This window comes from Penicillium argentinense (assembly GCF_028826775.1).
Source record: "Penicillium argentinense strain IBT 30761 chromosome Unknown utg000009l_segment0_segment0, whole genome shotgun sequence".
NCBI classification, from domain to species: Eukaryota; Fungi; Ascomycota; class Eurotiomycetes; order Eurotiales; family Aspergillaceae; genus Penicillium; species Penicillium argentinense.
In genome coordinates, this window is record NW_026622668.1 from 83,806 (window position 1) to 98,531 (window position 14,726).

General features: G+C 52.2%; 3 protein-coding genes across 3 annotated transcripts; 2 read left to right on the forward strand and 1 right to left on the reverse strand.

The window, feature by feature from the left end:
* Window positions 1–3,693: 3,693 nt before the first annotated feature.
* Window positions 3,694–9,564, reverse strand: N7532_007633 (MYB DNA-binding domain protein; the record flags this gene model as incomplete). Its single annotated transcript, XM_056620125.1, has 2 exons — window positions 3,694–5,673; window positions 5,737–9,564. The coding sequence occupies 2 exons, from the start codon at window positions 9,562–9,564 to the stop codon at window positions 3,694–3,696; spliced, it is 5,808 nt and encodes a 1,935-aa protein (XP_056470931.1).
* A 3,879-nt stretch (window positions 9,565–13,443) lies between these two features.
* N7532_007634 (uncharacterized protein) lies at window positions 13,444–13,812 on the forward strand (the record flags this gene model as incomplete). The annotated part of the gene is made up of 1 exon (XM_056620126.1): window positions 13,444–13,812. One exon carries the CDS (start codon window positions 13,444–13,446, stop codon window positions 13,810–13,812), a length of 369 nt encoding a protein of 122 aa, XP_056470932.1.
* A 499-nt stretch (window positions 13,813–14,311) lies between these two features.
* N7532_007635 (uncharacterized protein) lies at window positions 14,312–14,605 on the forward strand (the record flags this gene model as incomplete). The annotated part of the gene is made up of 1 exon (XM_056620127.1): window positions 14,312–14,605. The coding sequence occupies one exon, from the start codon at window positions 14,312–14,314 to the stop codon at window positions 14,603–14,605; it is 294 nt and encodes a 97-aa protein (XP_056470933.1).
* Window positions 14,606–14,726: the final 121 nt, after the last annotated feature.

Sequence of the window (14,726 nt, forward strand, 5' to 3'; positions counted from 1 at the left end):
AATGGCCGAGCTTTCATCAATTCCCAGCATGTTAGCTCAGGGGAAGAGCGCCGGGCTCATAACCCGGAGGACCCTGGATCGAAACCAGGACATGCTATCTCACATTCTTTTTAATTTTTATACATCGTCCACCCCTTATGAAAACTTTAGATTTTATCGATTGTCATTGTTTCATTATTTTAATTTTCAACATTTTCATTCCTTTTCCATCATTTACTTCCCAAGTCATCTCTGCTATGGCTCTTTTCGAGCTGCGGGTACCCTTGATTAGCCGCGTTTTTGGATCCCTCTTTTGTCCCTTTTCTGAATCCCTATCCGATTATCTACCCTTTCGTCTACCCAGTCATCTACTGAGTCATCTGTGAGTTTATATATATCGAGAACTTAATCTCTCTTATAGCTAAGGATGACCTCTTCAAAAGTGTTCTATTGAAGCCCGTCAGATGTGATGTCGTTGAAGATGAGACGATAGTCGCCGCTTATACTTATGCGCCGACCAGGGTTTTTCGCCAGCATTCTCAGTCCCGAATTGGGCGAACCTGGCCAACCACTGCAGGCATTTCGCATGCTGGCTGGCTGTGTTACGGTCAAAATACCGGCAGAGGAATTTGATAAAAATATTGATGTTTAGAAGAATAAAGGGTACGTAAATTAGTATGTTCGTTATAAGGATACTTGCGATTTGGGCAACCCTCACACCGATATACGAGCTCATCTCTATGAATAATATCTTCGGTGTGACCACCGAGATAAAATACATTAGTAATAAGAGTAGGTAATCGAAGGATAAGGGAAGGGTCTGAGAGGACTCCATCATAGGCGAGAAGTCCGTGGTCAGAGATTGTCGATGGCCCAGACCCGACCAAGGTATAGGCAGACGTCCGGGCTGACCGTTTCTGTTTTCTGGTGTCTTCGTCTCATAGCGCTTTAGTCACCATCCAGGATGGTCAAACCGTCCCACCCATTCAGAACCATTGTAAGGTGATTCTGCAACTGCTCTTGTTCGTTCAGCAGGTCATTAAATACCTGGGCGGTTAGCGTAGTTCGATCCATTGACAAATGTAATGTCGGACATGGCCATCGATTGGCCCATATACTAACTCGTAGCGAGCCTTCGTCCACTCCAGACTCCGTCGCTACATCAGATCCTTCACTGCCCGTGGTCCATCTGACGACCGGGCGACAAAATGGAAAACCGTTGGACTGGTCGGCGGGGTTTGTTGGCCGAAGGGGGCGGAGGCGACCATGGAAGGTAACGAGGGGCGAGGAAGAGATCATTGTGAGGGATATTCTTGGTCGAAGGCTATGTAGAATTAGTTAAACTTGTAGACAGGTGCGATAGACATTGGAGCGATGACCTTGAAGCCGTTAACCGGTCAACACGAATTGGACACTATGATGTAGTAGTCGTGCTTACACGACGCAAGCACCGAAAGAAGCGATGGCAATGGAGACAAGAATGTCTGTACTCATGCAAGTCCGAATTTCATAAAAGACCAGTCGATAAGAGGATTTGTTCGTTTCCTAGGTAGCTGCCCACGTAGTGCAGAGCATTAGCACTACTGGTCGAACCAGGGTGCTGCTTGTGATCGGTCGACTGGCAAGGGGAAACCAGAGCGACCTGGCAAAAGGGTGAGAGGAGAAAACTGAGCAGGGTTGACCACTCGGGTGTTTGGAATGATTCGATATCGAGAGAGAGAGAGGAGTATTGGTAATATCGGCGGCGTAGACAAAGAGCGACCGGTTTGATGTCGTTCGAAAAAAATATCCGAGGATGACCTCATGTGTGGTCTGTCCGTCCCATCCATTCAAAATCACCCTGAGGTAATTGTTGAAAGTGCCCGAAGTGTTGCATAGCTCTCTAAAGGCCTGCGCTGTCTCGCCAGTGGGTTGTAACTAGATTTATTCATCAAGGTGTAGAATCTGACGTCGGTGTGAATCGACTCATGAGCTTCAATAAACCGGGCCTTTTACCATTCTAGGGCTCAGCGGAGGAGGAGGCTTTTCGCAGTACGTAGACCATCAGATGATCGGGCGATAAACAGAACGATATCGGTTTTCGGGATTATTGGGTGCGAAGTTGGAAAGGTTTAGTGTGGGGCGGGTGGGGGACCGTGGCATCACAGAAGGTGGAGAGGCGGGCATAGAACGAGCGAAGGGCACCTGTAACGGGGCCAGGCGACGACGAGCACCTGGAATAAAGCGACTGAGATAATCGCTGTAGTGTCGAATAAGATCTGGAATCGAGGGCCGTGAGAGAAGAGAAAAAAAGAGGAGGAAAAAGAACAGGAGAGACCAATTTATAGACAGCCCTTCTCCAATCTCGACTGAAAATGACGAGACTAGGGGAAAAGAAGAAAAGGCAGGTGATCCCGAGCCATGAGAAAACAGAAGAGAAGAAAGGGGAAGGAGAGGAAACAGAAGGGAGGAAAAGGAAAGAAAAGAGGATAGTGCCATAAAGTTTCTTTCCAGGCGGATGAATAAATGGATGACTGGGTGCATGACTAGGTAGACACCTAGATAGGAAATCTGGTAGATAATGGAGAAAAGGATGCAATGGGCTAGACAGAGCGTCTCAGATAATAAAGCCGGGGGAAAACGCTTGGGTAAGTCAAAAAAAGTGGCTGAGAAAGGGAAGCTCCAGCTGAAGAGGGCCTCAGCGCGAGGGGAAAAATGGGGGAATAGAAGAGTACCCGGGAAGGGAAAACAATTTCAAAAAGTAAAATAATTGTCAAAATGACAATCGATAAAATCTAAAGTTTTCATAAGAGGTGGACGATGTATAAAAATTAAAAAGAATGTGAGATAGCATGTCCTGGTTTCGATCCAGGGTCCTCCGGGTTATGAGCCCGGCGCTCTTCCCCTGAGCTAACATGCTGGGAATTGATGAAAGTTCGTCCATTCTATGACTCATGGAGGTAAACACAGGCTCTCTACCCGGGTCTCCCCACGTGATCAATCCGCATCTGGCAGTCACCTAGAACTCTACAGTATACACAATGCACACTATTCTGATGTCCTATGTTTCAATTTTTTCTTTTCTTTTAATTTTTTTTTTTTTAAAAAGAGAAAAAGTTCCCAAGTTAGCTTGGTATATGCTAAAAGAGCAAAATGCCTACCCTTCTGCTCACAGAATCACGAGTCTGGAGTACCCTAAGATGTGTACCTTAAGGTATTACTAGAAGATATCTGAAAACCCTCAGTAGAGGTATAGTAGGGTATATCTCGTGATAAGAACTAACCATCTGCATCAAAGGATTTGATACTAGCCTGTAGGTTCTTCGGGCATCCCAGAATCTCGCCCGTCCTCACACTTCAATCTCTTCGCGAATTCCACTCTGATGTGAGCAGAAATGATGTCATCATCCTTATCTAGTTACGAGCTTGACTTAGTAGGTACTACCTTAGGGTAGTCTTGAGTAGGTAGTCTTGAGTAGGTGGCATTAGCTGACGAACTTGGAATTCAAGTGCGTTTTGTGACGGCAGAAAAACAATGTCAAACGTAGCATACATCAAGTCATTCATTTAGTAGTACATGTAGACAAACAAAAACGTCTGAATCGGCAATAATGCCTGAATCATAGACAAGTGATCGACAAAATAGGGAATCCGTTCCTCCTAAAATACATGAGACTCAAGACATGTGGCTTCTGATGGGGACTGAAGCCCTAAACATTTCAAAAGCCAACCTACTTAGCGAGGAGGTTGCGACGGCGGATGCAATGGGCCTGGCAATCCACCCTGCGTCGAACCTTGACTGTACACGCGGTGATGAGCAGACGGCGGTGCAGGATCTGCCAGCGAACCTGGCCCCGGGGGCCGTTGCTGAAGTGGTGGCATTGCTCCTGGTGTTGATGGTGGCGGTGGTGCGTAGGCCATGCCGCTGCTGCCTACCGAGGGATGTAAGGCGGATGGAGGAGTGTACGAACGTCCCAGCGTACTAGTCAGCGATGGCATGGAGCGACCGCCTTGCGCTTGTGGGGGCGGAGTGCTGTGCCCATACTGTGGAGGAACTCCAGGCATGCTGACCGGGGTCGAGCGGTGAGACCCACTTACCAGAGTCTGAACATGTTGCTGGTAGCTTTGGCTATGAGGCTGGGCCGATGCTGGCGTGGAAGCTGCACCCGAAACATATGCGGACTGAGAGCCATTCTGGCGAGGTGGTAGACCAAAGAGACCAGGTGACGATTGGGCTGGCGGTGGAGGTTCTTGCCGGGAACCAAAGGCCGCGCTGCTTGCCCGCGGCGGAGGAGAAACAGCCCGATATGCCGAGGGCTGGGATGGCATATCACGAACGCTGGCGGCTGGCTGGCCCGAGGGTGGCTGTGAGAAGACATTCGGGTACGCAGATCTTTGGGAGGCAGCAGGAGGTGGTGTCGGCGCAGGAGAAGGAGCAGGAATGTTGTTCAATGACCCCGGCGGCTGGGATGGTGCAGAACCATAGGGCGAGAAGGGACTTTGAGCTGCCACGGATGGGGCAGGGCGACTGCTTGGCGGCGGCGGCGGCCCCGCCTGTGGTGGTCCAGCTTGAGGGGCCCGGGGATCGAACCGTGCCATCCAGTCATTGTTCGCGGACGTAGCTGACCCGCCAGCCGGGGGAGGTCCATAGCCAGGATACTCTGCATAGCCACGCGAATGCGGCGCATATTGTCCTTGCTGGCCATAACCCGCAGGCTTGACGACTTCCTCCGAGCGAGTTGTGCCTGTGCCTGGGTAGGCAGATCTAGATGTTGAAGTCGAAACAGAAATCGGAGCAGAGGGCGCTTCGCTAGCGAATCGCTTTCGTGGCTGAGGATCCTCGGGCTCGTCATTCAGGATACTCATGATATTGGACCGCTTCGCCGGAACTTGACGAGGAGCCTCGGGAGCCGGTGTAGCACTTGCCCGTGGAATATCTTTAACAGGAGACAAGACAGGCCGAGGAGAGTGGGATATTCCCACTGTGTGATTCGACAGTGGATAATACCCCCTCTGACCAAAGGGATCGCGGTGCGTCGAAGGGACATCGATGTCCGGCCTTGATAACTGCGTTGGCGATGCAGGAGTCTGAGTCAGGCTGGGATGGCGAGAATGTGTGGAGGGAAGAAGGGTCGGAGCCTGCGTAGACATATACGCAGGTTGGGCCAAAGGGTCCATTCGAGCCAAGTCCGCCGGGTGGGGAGGGATATCTTGAGCCCGTGATGAGGAATGCGGGAGCAGGCTCGAGTCTCTTCGTTCCTCTGTGAAGTAACCCAAACGCGGACCTTGAATGCGAGACGGGGGTCCTGCCTGGGCTCGCATAGCACGGGAAGCATCATCACCAAGGGTAGCGGCGACTGGAGGTACCGCCGCCGCAGCGGAGGCTTGAGCGAGCGTCGGATAGCGACCTGGGCCACGTTCGGCTTCTGGAAGAGGATGTCCATGGAGTGAAACTGGCTGCGGGGACATCGCCAGGGGTTTGCCTTTAAGGTTGTAACGTGTCTCGTCCGCCTCGGTCATGAGTTCACCGTGAGGAGCCAAGGGACGAGGAACGATAGCGGATGGTGTCGCCTCATACCGTCGCTTCGGAGCAACACTGGGCACAGGAAGAGGTCCGGTGGCTTCTCCCCGGGCTTTCTTGTCCTCTGCGATTAGAAGTATTTCTTCGAAATCCTTCTGTCCCGAATCCAGGCGGCGCTGAAAGTAGTTTTTCACCTGCGATCAACCATATTAGAGAACATGTCCAGGACAAAGAATCATAATCATAATCACACTCACCATCACGGTTGTCTTAGTCTTCATAAAATTCGAAATGCCTTCAAAGTCACGACCAAAATGTGCCAGCAGTCGGGGAAAATCGCGTTGCTCGGGAACAGACCAGTAGCTGGTCGGTTGCAAGGAGCCATAGCCCGTTTCGGCTTGTTTGGGGGCCATGACAGGTTCTGTTTCGGTAGATTCGAAGACATACATGCCATCTTTGGCTCTGCCACGCCCAGGTCTCGACCGACTGGCAGGGAGGGCCATGTCCTTTGTGACCGCTTCCCCGTCCTGGGGCAAGGCTCCTAGGGAGTTTTCGATGAGCCCATCAGCACCCACTTCGATTCTCGGCGGGGCCGCGAGAGGAATGTTGCTCGCAGGTTGGCCCTGGGTCTTGGGGTCTTGCTGGGCGGTGGTCTTGGTGCGTCTTTGCGCACGCGCTCCTCCACGTCCACCACGTCGGCTGGTTGAAGACTTTTCGATGACCTCGCCATCCTTTGTAGACTGGCCCCGGCGGGTAGGCGTGCTGCCTTCGGGATCGTTCGAATCACCAAAAGTAGGCGCCGCAGCTCTACGCGGACGTCCTGTTTCGGTGATTTGAGGCATTTCGTCTTCACCTTCGAGGTCTGGTTTGACTACTCCTAGATCAGCAATAAGCGCATTAGACTTGGGGCGGGAAGATCTGGTCTTTCCTCTCCCACGACGACTCCATCTCTTATTGAGTTTTGCCTTGTACTTAATCTCTTCTTTGGTGAGATAGTAATGGACAATACACTGCCGGAAATCTCGGCCGGGTAATGACTCGGCGATTTTACCCCATCTCTTGGGATGTGCCATAAAGGCGTCCGTAAACATGCCGTGCTCCTCCTTGGTGAAGTCGTTAGGCGGCAGGAAAAAGCCAAACACATCCATAGCCTGGTTGGGATCAATTGTGTTGTTGACATCCTTGTATATGCAGGCCTTCTTCTCCTGCGGTTCTAACATGTCGGGAATGATAGCCTCCCGAGACAGATCAGGGCGGGCAGTCGCCATTTTGGTTCTTCGCCGCTCCAGTTCTTCTTGGGCGGAGATTTCGGAGGCTTTCAGTGCATTGAGGAAATCCAGTTCGCTATTGCCCTTGTATCGACGTCCTTCTCGCACTTCTGGGACGGGTGCAGGGGAAGGTGGGAGGGTGGGTGCCGGCGGTGACGCTGGGCCCGGCGTCATGGGCTTCTTGTCTTTCTTGCGATCCAGCTCCCATACTGTAAGCCGCCAGGGCTTGTAGTAGGACATGTACTCCTCCCTCAAACCGGCGTTCTTCGTCGCAATCTCTTTCTTTCTTTTGGAAAGCTCGCTGCGAAAAATGTCCTTGAAATTATCGAGCTGAGCCGCATTATCGTGAGATACCTCGAGGTCCGAGATAGGAGTTGGAGGACCTGAGTTCAGGAAGGGCAAGCTATCGATGGTGATCTCGTCATGAAGTACAACTGGCGGGACGAATGTTTGCGAAACCGCTTCCGGCTCCTGTGTCGGGGCTGTCGGGGCGAAGGACACCACTCGCTCATTGTTTGACGCTGTGCTCGTGGCGATGGTCGGGGGTTCTTCATCCTCCACCGATGGAAGCGGTTCGAAATGTTGCTCTGGCATCTGCTCTTGGGCTATCTTGCCGAGAAGCTGAATTCGGAGCAATAGAGATTGAAGGTCCGGGTCTTCCAAAGGCGACAGAGGCAGCTCGGCTCGAAGAGATTGCATATCCTTCTCAAAAATCCGCTTCCGCTCCTCTAGGTATTCTTGATTAAAGACAACATTTTCTTCTTCCTCGTCTGTTGATTGCCCGAAGTCAGGAATGATCGCCGAATCCTCCATCTTCGGTTGTTCCGGCTCACTCCCAGGTCCTTCCTCGACAGTCGGCACGGGCGGTGGGCTACTACGAATGGGTAGTCTCATAGAGGGCGATGTCGGAGAACGGTGTTTGACAAGCTCTACGGCAGAAGGAGGGTTGGCCTTTTCTGGCCGTTCTGCGAATTCGGGGGTCGCAGCCCCGATTTCGCGCTGAGATTTCTCCTCCTCTGCTAGAGGAAAGCCATCACGCTCCTCGCTTTCCTTCTGAGGCGGCGCATTTGGGGTAGATGGACCACGGCTGAAACTGCGACGAACCCATGGTTTATTGCCTTTGTTGGGACCCCGTGGCGATAGAGCTTGTAGTTGTTCTTGTCGATGTTGATATGCTCGCGGGGCCGTGGGGATGTTTGATGATGACAGTCGAGGTGAGGTAGATGGTTCTTTAGAAAGCGGCGGTGGGGCTGGCAGCGGAAGTCGTGTAAGGGTTGGAGAAGAATTCAAAGCGCTGGATTTGGGAGGGGCGTGTGGCTCAGTGGACGCAGAGACCGAGTCTCGCTTGGCCATAGCAGCGGGAGCAGTTGGCGGAGATTGTTCGGATAATTGTGCGGATGTTCTTGCGGCTCGAACTGGCTCCTCCTGGTGGTGACCTGTGTCTGATTGCTGAGACAGATCGCGGCGATCTGCCTTGGAACCTGTCGGAGGTTGTACTGAGGGTGCAGGACGGTCTTTCTCTGCCGGCGCCGGTGCATCATGACCCGTGCGCCCTTCGGAGGTTCCTTTGGCCGTAGAAAATGTCGGAATTGGAGTAGGGACAGAGCCAAACGCAGGGACTTGTGGAGCTGACGGTGGAGGTGAATTTTGAGCAGCCTGTACTGGCGGTTCCTTGGACGGTTCTGGTCGGAGAGGGGCCTCTGAGCGCTCGCTATCACGTCGAACATCGGGTCCAGATAAACCTGAGAAAATAGATCCCTTGCGGTTCTGGTCTGAGGGTGGCTGCTCCAGCAAACGATCGGGCGCGGGTGCAGACGCAGGGGCGGCTAACGACGCAGAATGCTGGATAGACGAGGCCGGGCCTACTGAGCCACGATTATCCGCTCGGCTAGGAGGTCGGTCGCCTCTCTTCCACGACTCTGGTGGCCGGTCTCGATCATCACGTTCAGGTCGCCGCACATCCCATTCCTCTCGACGGTCGAAACGGTCTCGTCGGTCGACGTCTCGGTCTCGGTCTCGATCACGCATATCTCGATCGCGGTCTCGGTCTGCGATACGGTCGACCATGGCAGAGGGGCGGTCCCGGTCCACGTCTCGGTCTCGATCACGATCAGACATTCGGTCGGGCATCCGATCAGGCAGCCGATCCCTTCCACGTTCGCGCCAGGTATCCCGGGAGCGGCTGCGTCGCCGGAACAGCTCACGATCATCATGATAGGGAGGGCGCCCCCGACCTCGGCCTCCGTCCCAATCCCCACGCCCGCGTCCACGCATTGAGCCACCGCCTCGGTGACTGACACTGGGTGGGGGTCCATCGGGGCCGCCTGAGGAAGCTGAGAGAAGGCTGTCGCGGGAATTGCGTCGCATGCGCACAAGGTCGAAATCCCGGCCGGGAGGTTCTCTTAAGTCGCGAAAGTCGCGGGTGGGCGAGCGGGAGCGGCCTCGTCCAAAGCCACCCCTGTTGTCGCGGGGGTCAAAATCGCGGTCTCGGCGAACCCAGTCACGGTCCAGATCCCGTCGAAATGGGGGGGCATCGCGAGTATCCCGAAAGTCACGATCACGGTCACGGTCTCGGTCTCGGAGGTCGCGGTCCCGGTCTCTAAAGTCGCCGCGTCCATAACCACGGCCTCGGCCACCGCCATAGGGGCCACCTCGCGGTGAATCGACTAGAGCACGGGGGCCACGCGGGGGTTCTCTGCCAAATGAAGGACTGCCATCGTCGAGACCCCGGGCGGCAGGCGGGCGGCGATCCCCAAAGCGCTGGGGGGAGCGGTCGCGGGAGTTGAACCCGGATGATGGAGGAAATCGGGATGCCATTACCAGGTCATGCTACGAGATGACCTGGGACCGACGGTTAGTGAAAGAACGGGGGTTCGCGGCAAGAATCTGTATGGAACCAACGGGGATAGCTGCACGTGATGGGCTTTGCACGGCCCACGGCCCACGGCCCGAAAAGGATGCAGGACTGGAGATTCGTGAAGTTGGCGGTGGCGGGAAAATGGGCGACGGAGTGACGGGAGAATAAAATCTGAGGCGACCTCAGGGAGTATGGGGAATAATCAAATGATGAATCGAACAGGAGGCGCCGGTCGGAGAAAGAGTAACCCTGGGCCCCGTCGCGGTTGCGAGAATCGAAGAAGAGAAGATGTGCGGGTTGCGAGTTTGGGAAGGATCGGGGCCGTGCGCGGTCTGGCCTGCAGTGGCAGCTCCCGATCTACGATTACAAACGTACATAGCACACTAGAGGCACTCCTACTGATGCCCACATTATGGATACTAGTACTAGTAGGTGACATAGGAGAGACTCTATCGCATCGAGTATCCTAAAAAGAAGGCAATTGCTGCTCGCGCACGGTGTCGAATTATTCCCGCCGACCAGTCTCCTTATTTCCCTCGAGGCGCATCGCAGGGCGGCTACCCGGGCCCGCTTGCATCGAAGAACCCAACCCGAAAGGGACGGCCCAATCGCGGTTAATCGCCTCGCTGACTAAGAACTTGTAACGTAATTCACTACCGAGTCGCCCACCCTACCGAGCCGCCCGCTCCGCTCGGCCCCTACCATTATTTTTGAATATTACTCGACCACCAGGAATTGTATGAAATTGATAAATATATCAAACTAAGCCGGGCAGTGTGTTCTCTTATGCCCAAGAGTATTGCAATTCGAACAACGCGGCGGCGCTCTCTGAAATGTCGTTTTTCCTGTCCCACTAGGACCTGCCGTAGTAGTATCATTGGCACGAACATATTCCTCCTCCCACTGTGCGCGCGTACAACCCTCCGATCGACCAATATTTGTGCCAGGAATTGCTTGTTTCTTCTGCTGCTTAGCATGGGTAGCGTGCATTCGGTTGATATCAGCTAAATATAGCGTTTTTTCATGCATACTAGAGCGCGCGCTCTTTGCTAATTGTTCGATTTGCACCAAAGCTCTCTCAATATTGGTATCCAGCGCTAATTGGCGAGCTTGCTGTAGTAATTTGCCAATTGATCGTGTTTGCCGCTGAATTTCAGTAGGCTTTTGTGGTGTACAGGGGATAAAACCACTGCTGCCGCTCTCTCCTGCCCTACTCCCTGGGGGAGTAACATTGATATGGATATTCAATTTTTCTAATACCCTCTGCAGAGAGAGGTAGAAGACCGGCGCCAGCAAAAGCATTTCGAATAGTTGATTGTGTGTATGCCTTTGTGCGCGCATAGGGGTAATTGGACAAGAAATCAAGCTTGTCGATGTGGTGTATACCATCCACTATCATTGACTGAACCAATTGACCATATTCTTGCTTGATAATAGAGAAACAACCTACATCAAGTGGTTGAAGTAGGTGAGACGAATGTGGCGGCATACAGATAGAGATAATATTATTATCTCTACATATTTGGTCAAATTGAGCAGTCATATGGCTTCCATGTCCATCCAAAATTAGGAGACGCCACTTGCCCTTTGTATAACCATTAGTCAATGGTATAAAGTGGTTTGTTAACCACCGAAGGCCAATTTCATTAGTCGTCCATCCATTATCGCTAACCTCAATATGCCAGTCGCGAGGGAGGTCAATTTCGGAGGAAAACCAGGCCGAATTGTAGGTTTTCGCTTTGAATATGAGCACCGGCGGAAGCGCCCATCCACTCATACAAATTGTTTCAACTGCCGTTACCCACTCACGATTCCCCGGTTGGATTTTAGCCCTTCGTCCATAGTAACCAGCGCGAGTTACTACTTTAGAAGTGCTACAGAGGCCCATTGCGAAGCCAGTTTCGTCAAAATTGTAGATATCGTCTTGGTGGATACCGTATTTGCAAATAACCTCTTGAATAAGGTCAAACCATTGCTGAATTAGCTTTGGGTCCTCACAGAGAGCACGCTGATAGTCCCTACAGCGTGTGTATCGTGTATCAAGCTCTGGCGTGCGCTTAATAAATTTGGTGACCCAATTCTTGCCGACCGTGACCGGAGGACCTTTGCCGCGCTGAGATAGTAGCAAATTTGCCATCTCTCGCACCAATTCATGCCTAGGAGCAATTCCACGGTCGTCCATAGAAAGAACCCAATTCTCTAGCGATTTCTCCTCCAATTCAGTCAATTTATGGCTGTTTGCGCGCGTGGCAGTGCGTTCAGTTGTGCCACTGCGGCGACCGCGGAGGGTAGTACGAGGAACATCATATAGGTCTGCAGCGCGTCGGACAGTCAATTTTTCGTCGTTTTTGAGAGCCTCTATAGCAAGTAATAACCTGCCCTCTTGGTTCTCACGCGTATGGACGGTAATATTGCGAATTGGTGGCATGGTTGCCGGATGAAGTGGTAGGAAGGGATAGAAATACGCGTTCGCGGGCGGAGCGGGCGGCTCGGTAGGGTGGGCGACTCGGTAGTGAATCACGTTAGTGGGTACTAACCTAGTTACTCGGTGGCTGTGGCGAAGGACTTGAACCTAGTAAGTACCCTCCCCAAAGGCTTGGTAGAGTAGATTCAAGTTCTATACCGAAAATATTATTATACTAGCCCCACGAAAGGCGATAGCCACCAAACAGGCGGTCATCAAAGCAGTCGCCCAATCAGTCTCGGAGTCATCTGAACAGTCACTTACCTACGTGGTAATGTTCTTGGAATGAGGACTCGGAGTCAATTATTTCCAGAAAATGTGTTATTATAATCAAAATGAGAAAGTAAAATAGAGTAAAGGGTTAAAAAAAATATGGGAAAATCAAAAGAATCAAAAACCAAAAAAAATGCAAACTCCCCCGAGCCGGAATCGAGCCGGCGACCTTTCGGTTATATGTTTCCATTACAGCCGAACGCCATATCCAACTAGACCATCGGGGGTTTGGTTGCGATGTCAGCCACAATTAAGTTAATATAAATCTACACTCGGATCAAGGTCCCGTTCCCATTTTGTGGTGCTGTCAGATCCAGGAAGAACACTATCCAGCACCAAGCTTCTTAGCAGGTGTCAACTTGCGATGTCCCTTGATCCACTCTGAAAATAAAATGGTAGCTCTCATTTCATATTGGAAATTGCGGTGGTGGCATTTGTTCGTTTGTTTGGTTTTTGGTCGCCAACCCGGGCGTTTATATATCTTCTGCTGCAGTTCACTGGAGTCTCGTCCCCGAGACACATGAACTCCAAAAGACCACGCTATTGGTGCAGGTGTACACAAAACATTAGGACCTTAGCCTCTACGTAAGCCACTGCTAGGTCATTGCCATGATGCAGAGTGTCCAGGTAGATGAACAACCCAAAAACCTGGTAGATGACCTGGTAGATAGTCAGGTCTGTGACCGGGGACCCGGGCAGTCCTACCTAGGTAGGCCACATGGGCTACAGCGTTCAAAGAGAAATGCTATACTGGACCTCGGGAGGTGGAATGTGGCAGTTGATCGTGAATCTATCGTAACGGTGATTGATCAAGATTCCCATTGAGTACTTAGTTTTGGGGGGGGGGCTTCACACCTTCATTCTCAGCTTACTTTTACGAGGATTCTTTATGTACTTTTAAGTTTCGCTCAAGTTCAGACGGTGCCTGGAAGTTTCTTACTGTACCACCACGTTCCACCCCTCACTTCAGCATTGCTTTCCTAGGTAGGCAGCGAGGTGAATTCAGCCTGATTCCACCAGTCGCTATATCTCACTTCACCTTGACACTTTACCTTCCCTGGAGACGCCCAAGTATGAATACTAGAGCCTGGACCCCTCCACAATGTCTTCCATCTCCATTTTTAATTTTCTTACCTCCTATCTTCTCCCTCGCCTACGAACAGCGGCGACTCTTCTTCCACTGCGTATCCGACGATTTCATCGACTCCCGCATCTGCCGGTCACGTCCCGACACTGGCTCACGCTTATTGCTGCGACTCCTTCGGCTTTTCTCTCTACGTGCCCACATGTGCTGACTACAACTACGATATTGGCTCACGCCTATTGCTACTTCGACATGAACAAAGCAGCGTATCAATTCATGGTGGAATGCCGCCAGAGCAAGCGCCAGTGTGTCCAATACTGGACAGAGATGCAGCAGTACGCCCAGGAGCTGAAGAACTGGACGACTGAGGACGGCAATGAGGCCTAACCAGCGAGGCCTAACCAGCGAGGCCTTCAAGCTCACCTGTTGATAAGGACACTATGGCGACATTGCCGCTCTTGACCGACCGAATTGCAAGAATGTCCCCCGTCAAGGAGTCCTCCAGCGTCAAGTCAAGGACCCGATGGCAGCCCACTCTCTCCAATGTGCGTCCATGGGATGCGTGGCTATTTGCGGTGATCGGGCTGATTCCCGATAGAGACTCAGATCAATTCAGCTGGGACTTAGATCAGAGACTAAAAATTCGCAACCGCAGACCAATGTGTGGTCCCTGCGTGGTAGCAGGATATATGGTGTGGATTGGTGTCCGGTCTACAGGGGTTATGTCTTTGCAGGGTTTAGGCCCAATGGGATGGCTCCTTGGATCTAATGACCTGACAAAGCCCCGGGCCTTCACAGTTGGCCAAGTCGTGGTTCCGAAGGCAGAAGTATGTGAGGCCAGGCCCCAGGGTCTTTACATCGAGCCATCGTCTTGTCCACAAATGACATGTCCATGTCCTCCAACCACGACCTGCCAGCGCCGGATAACAATCAACTCGACCCAGGATTCATACTCCAAAAAATGACACCTAACATGCATATTGACTTCGTCGTATCACTGGAGTCTAAGGCTTGGATGATTCTGGATGAAGACAAGGTGACCCGACGCAAACGGGTTGCCCTCCCAGGTCTCTATACCGAAGCCATACCTAAAGCGCGCTTGCATGCTGCAAAGGAAAAAGCTCGTGTCCCTCCAGATATCACTCTAACTGATTGGAATGACTTCTCCGTGAAGAAATGAAACCCGAGGACGGATACGATCAACGTTGTGCCGCGGGACCCAGTTACTGGAAGACCCCTACCAAAACACATAACGCCGACAGTCCTGACCACCACAGGCACACCAGCCCCCTTGTCGCGTT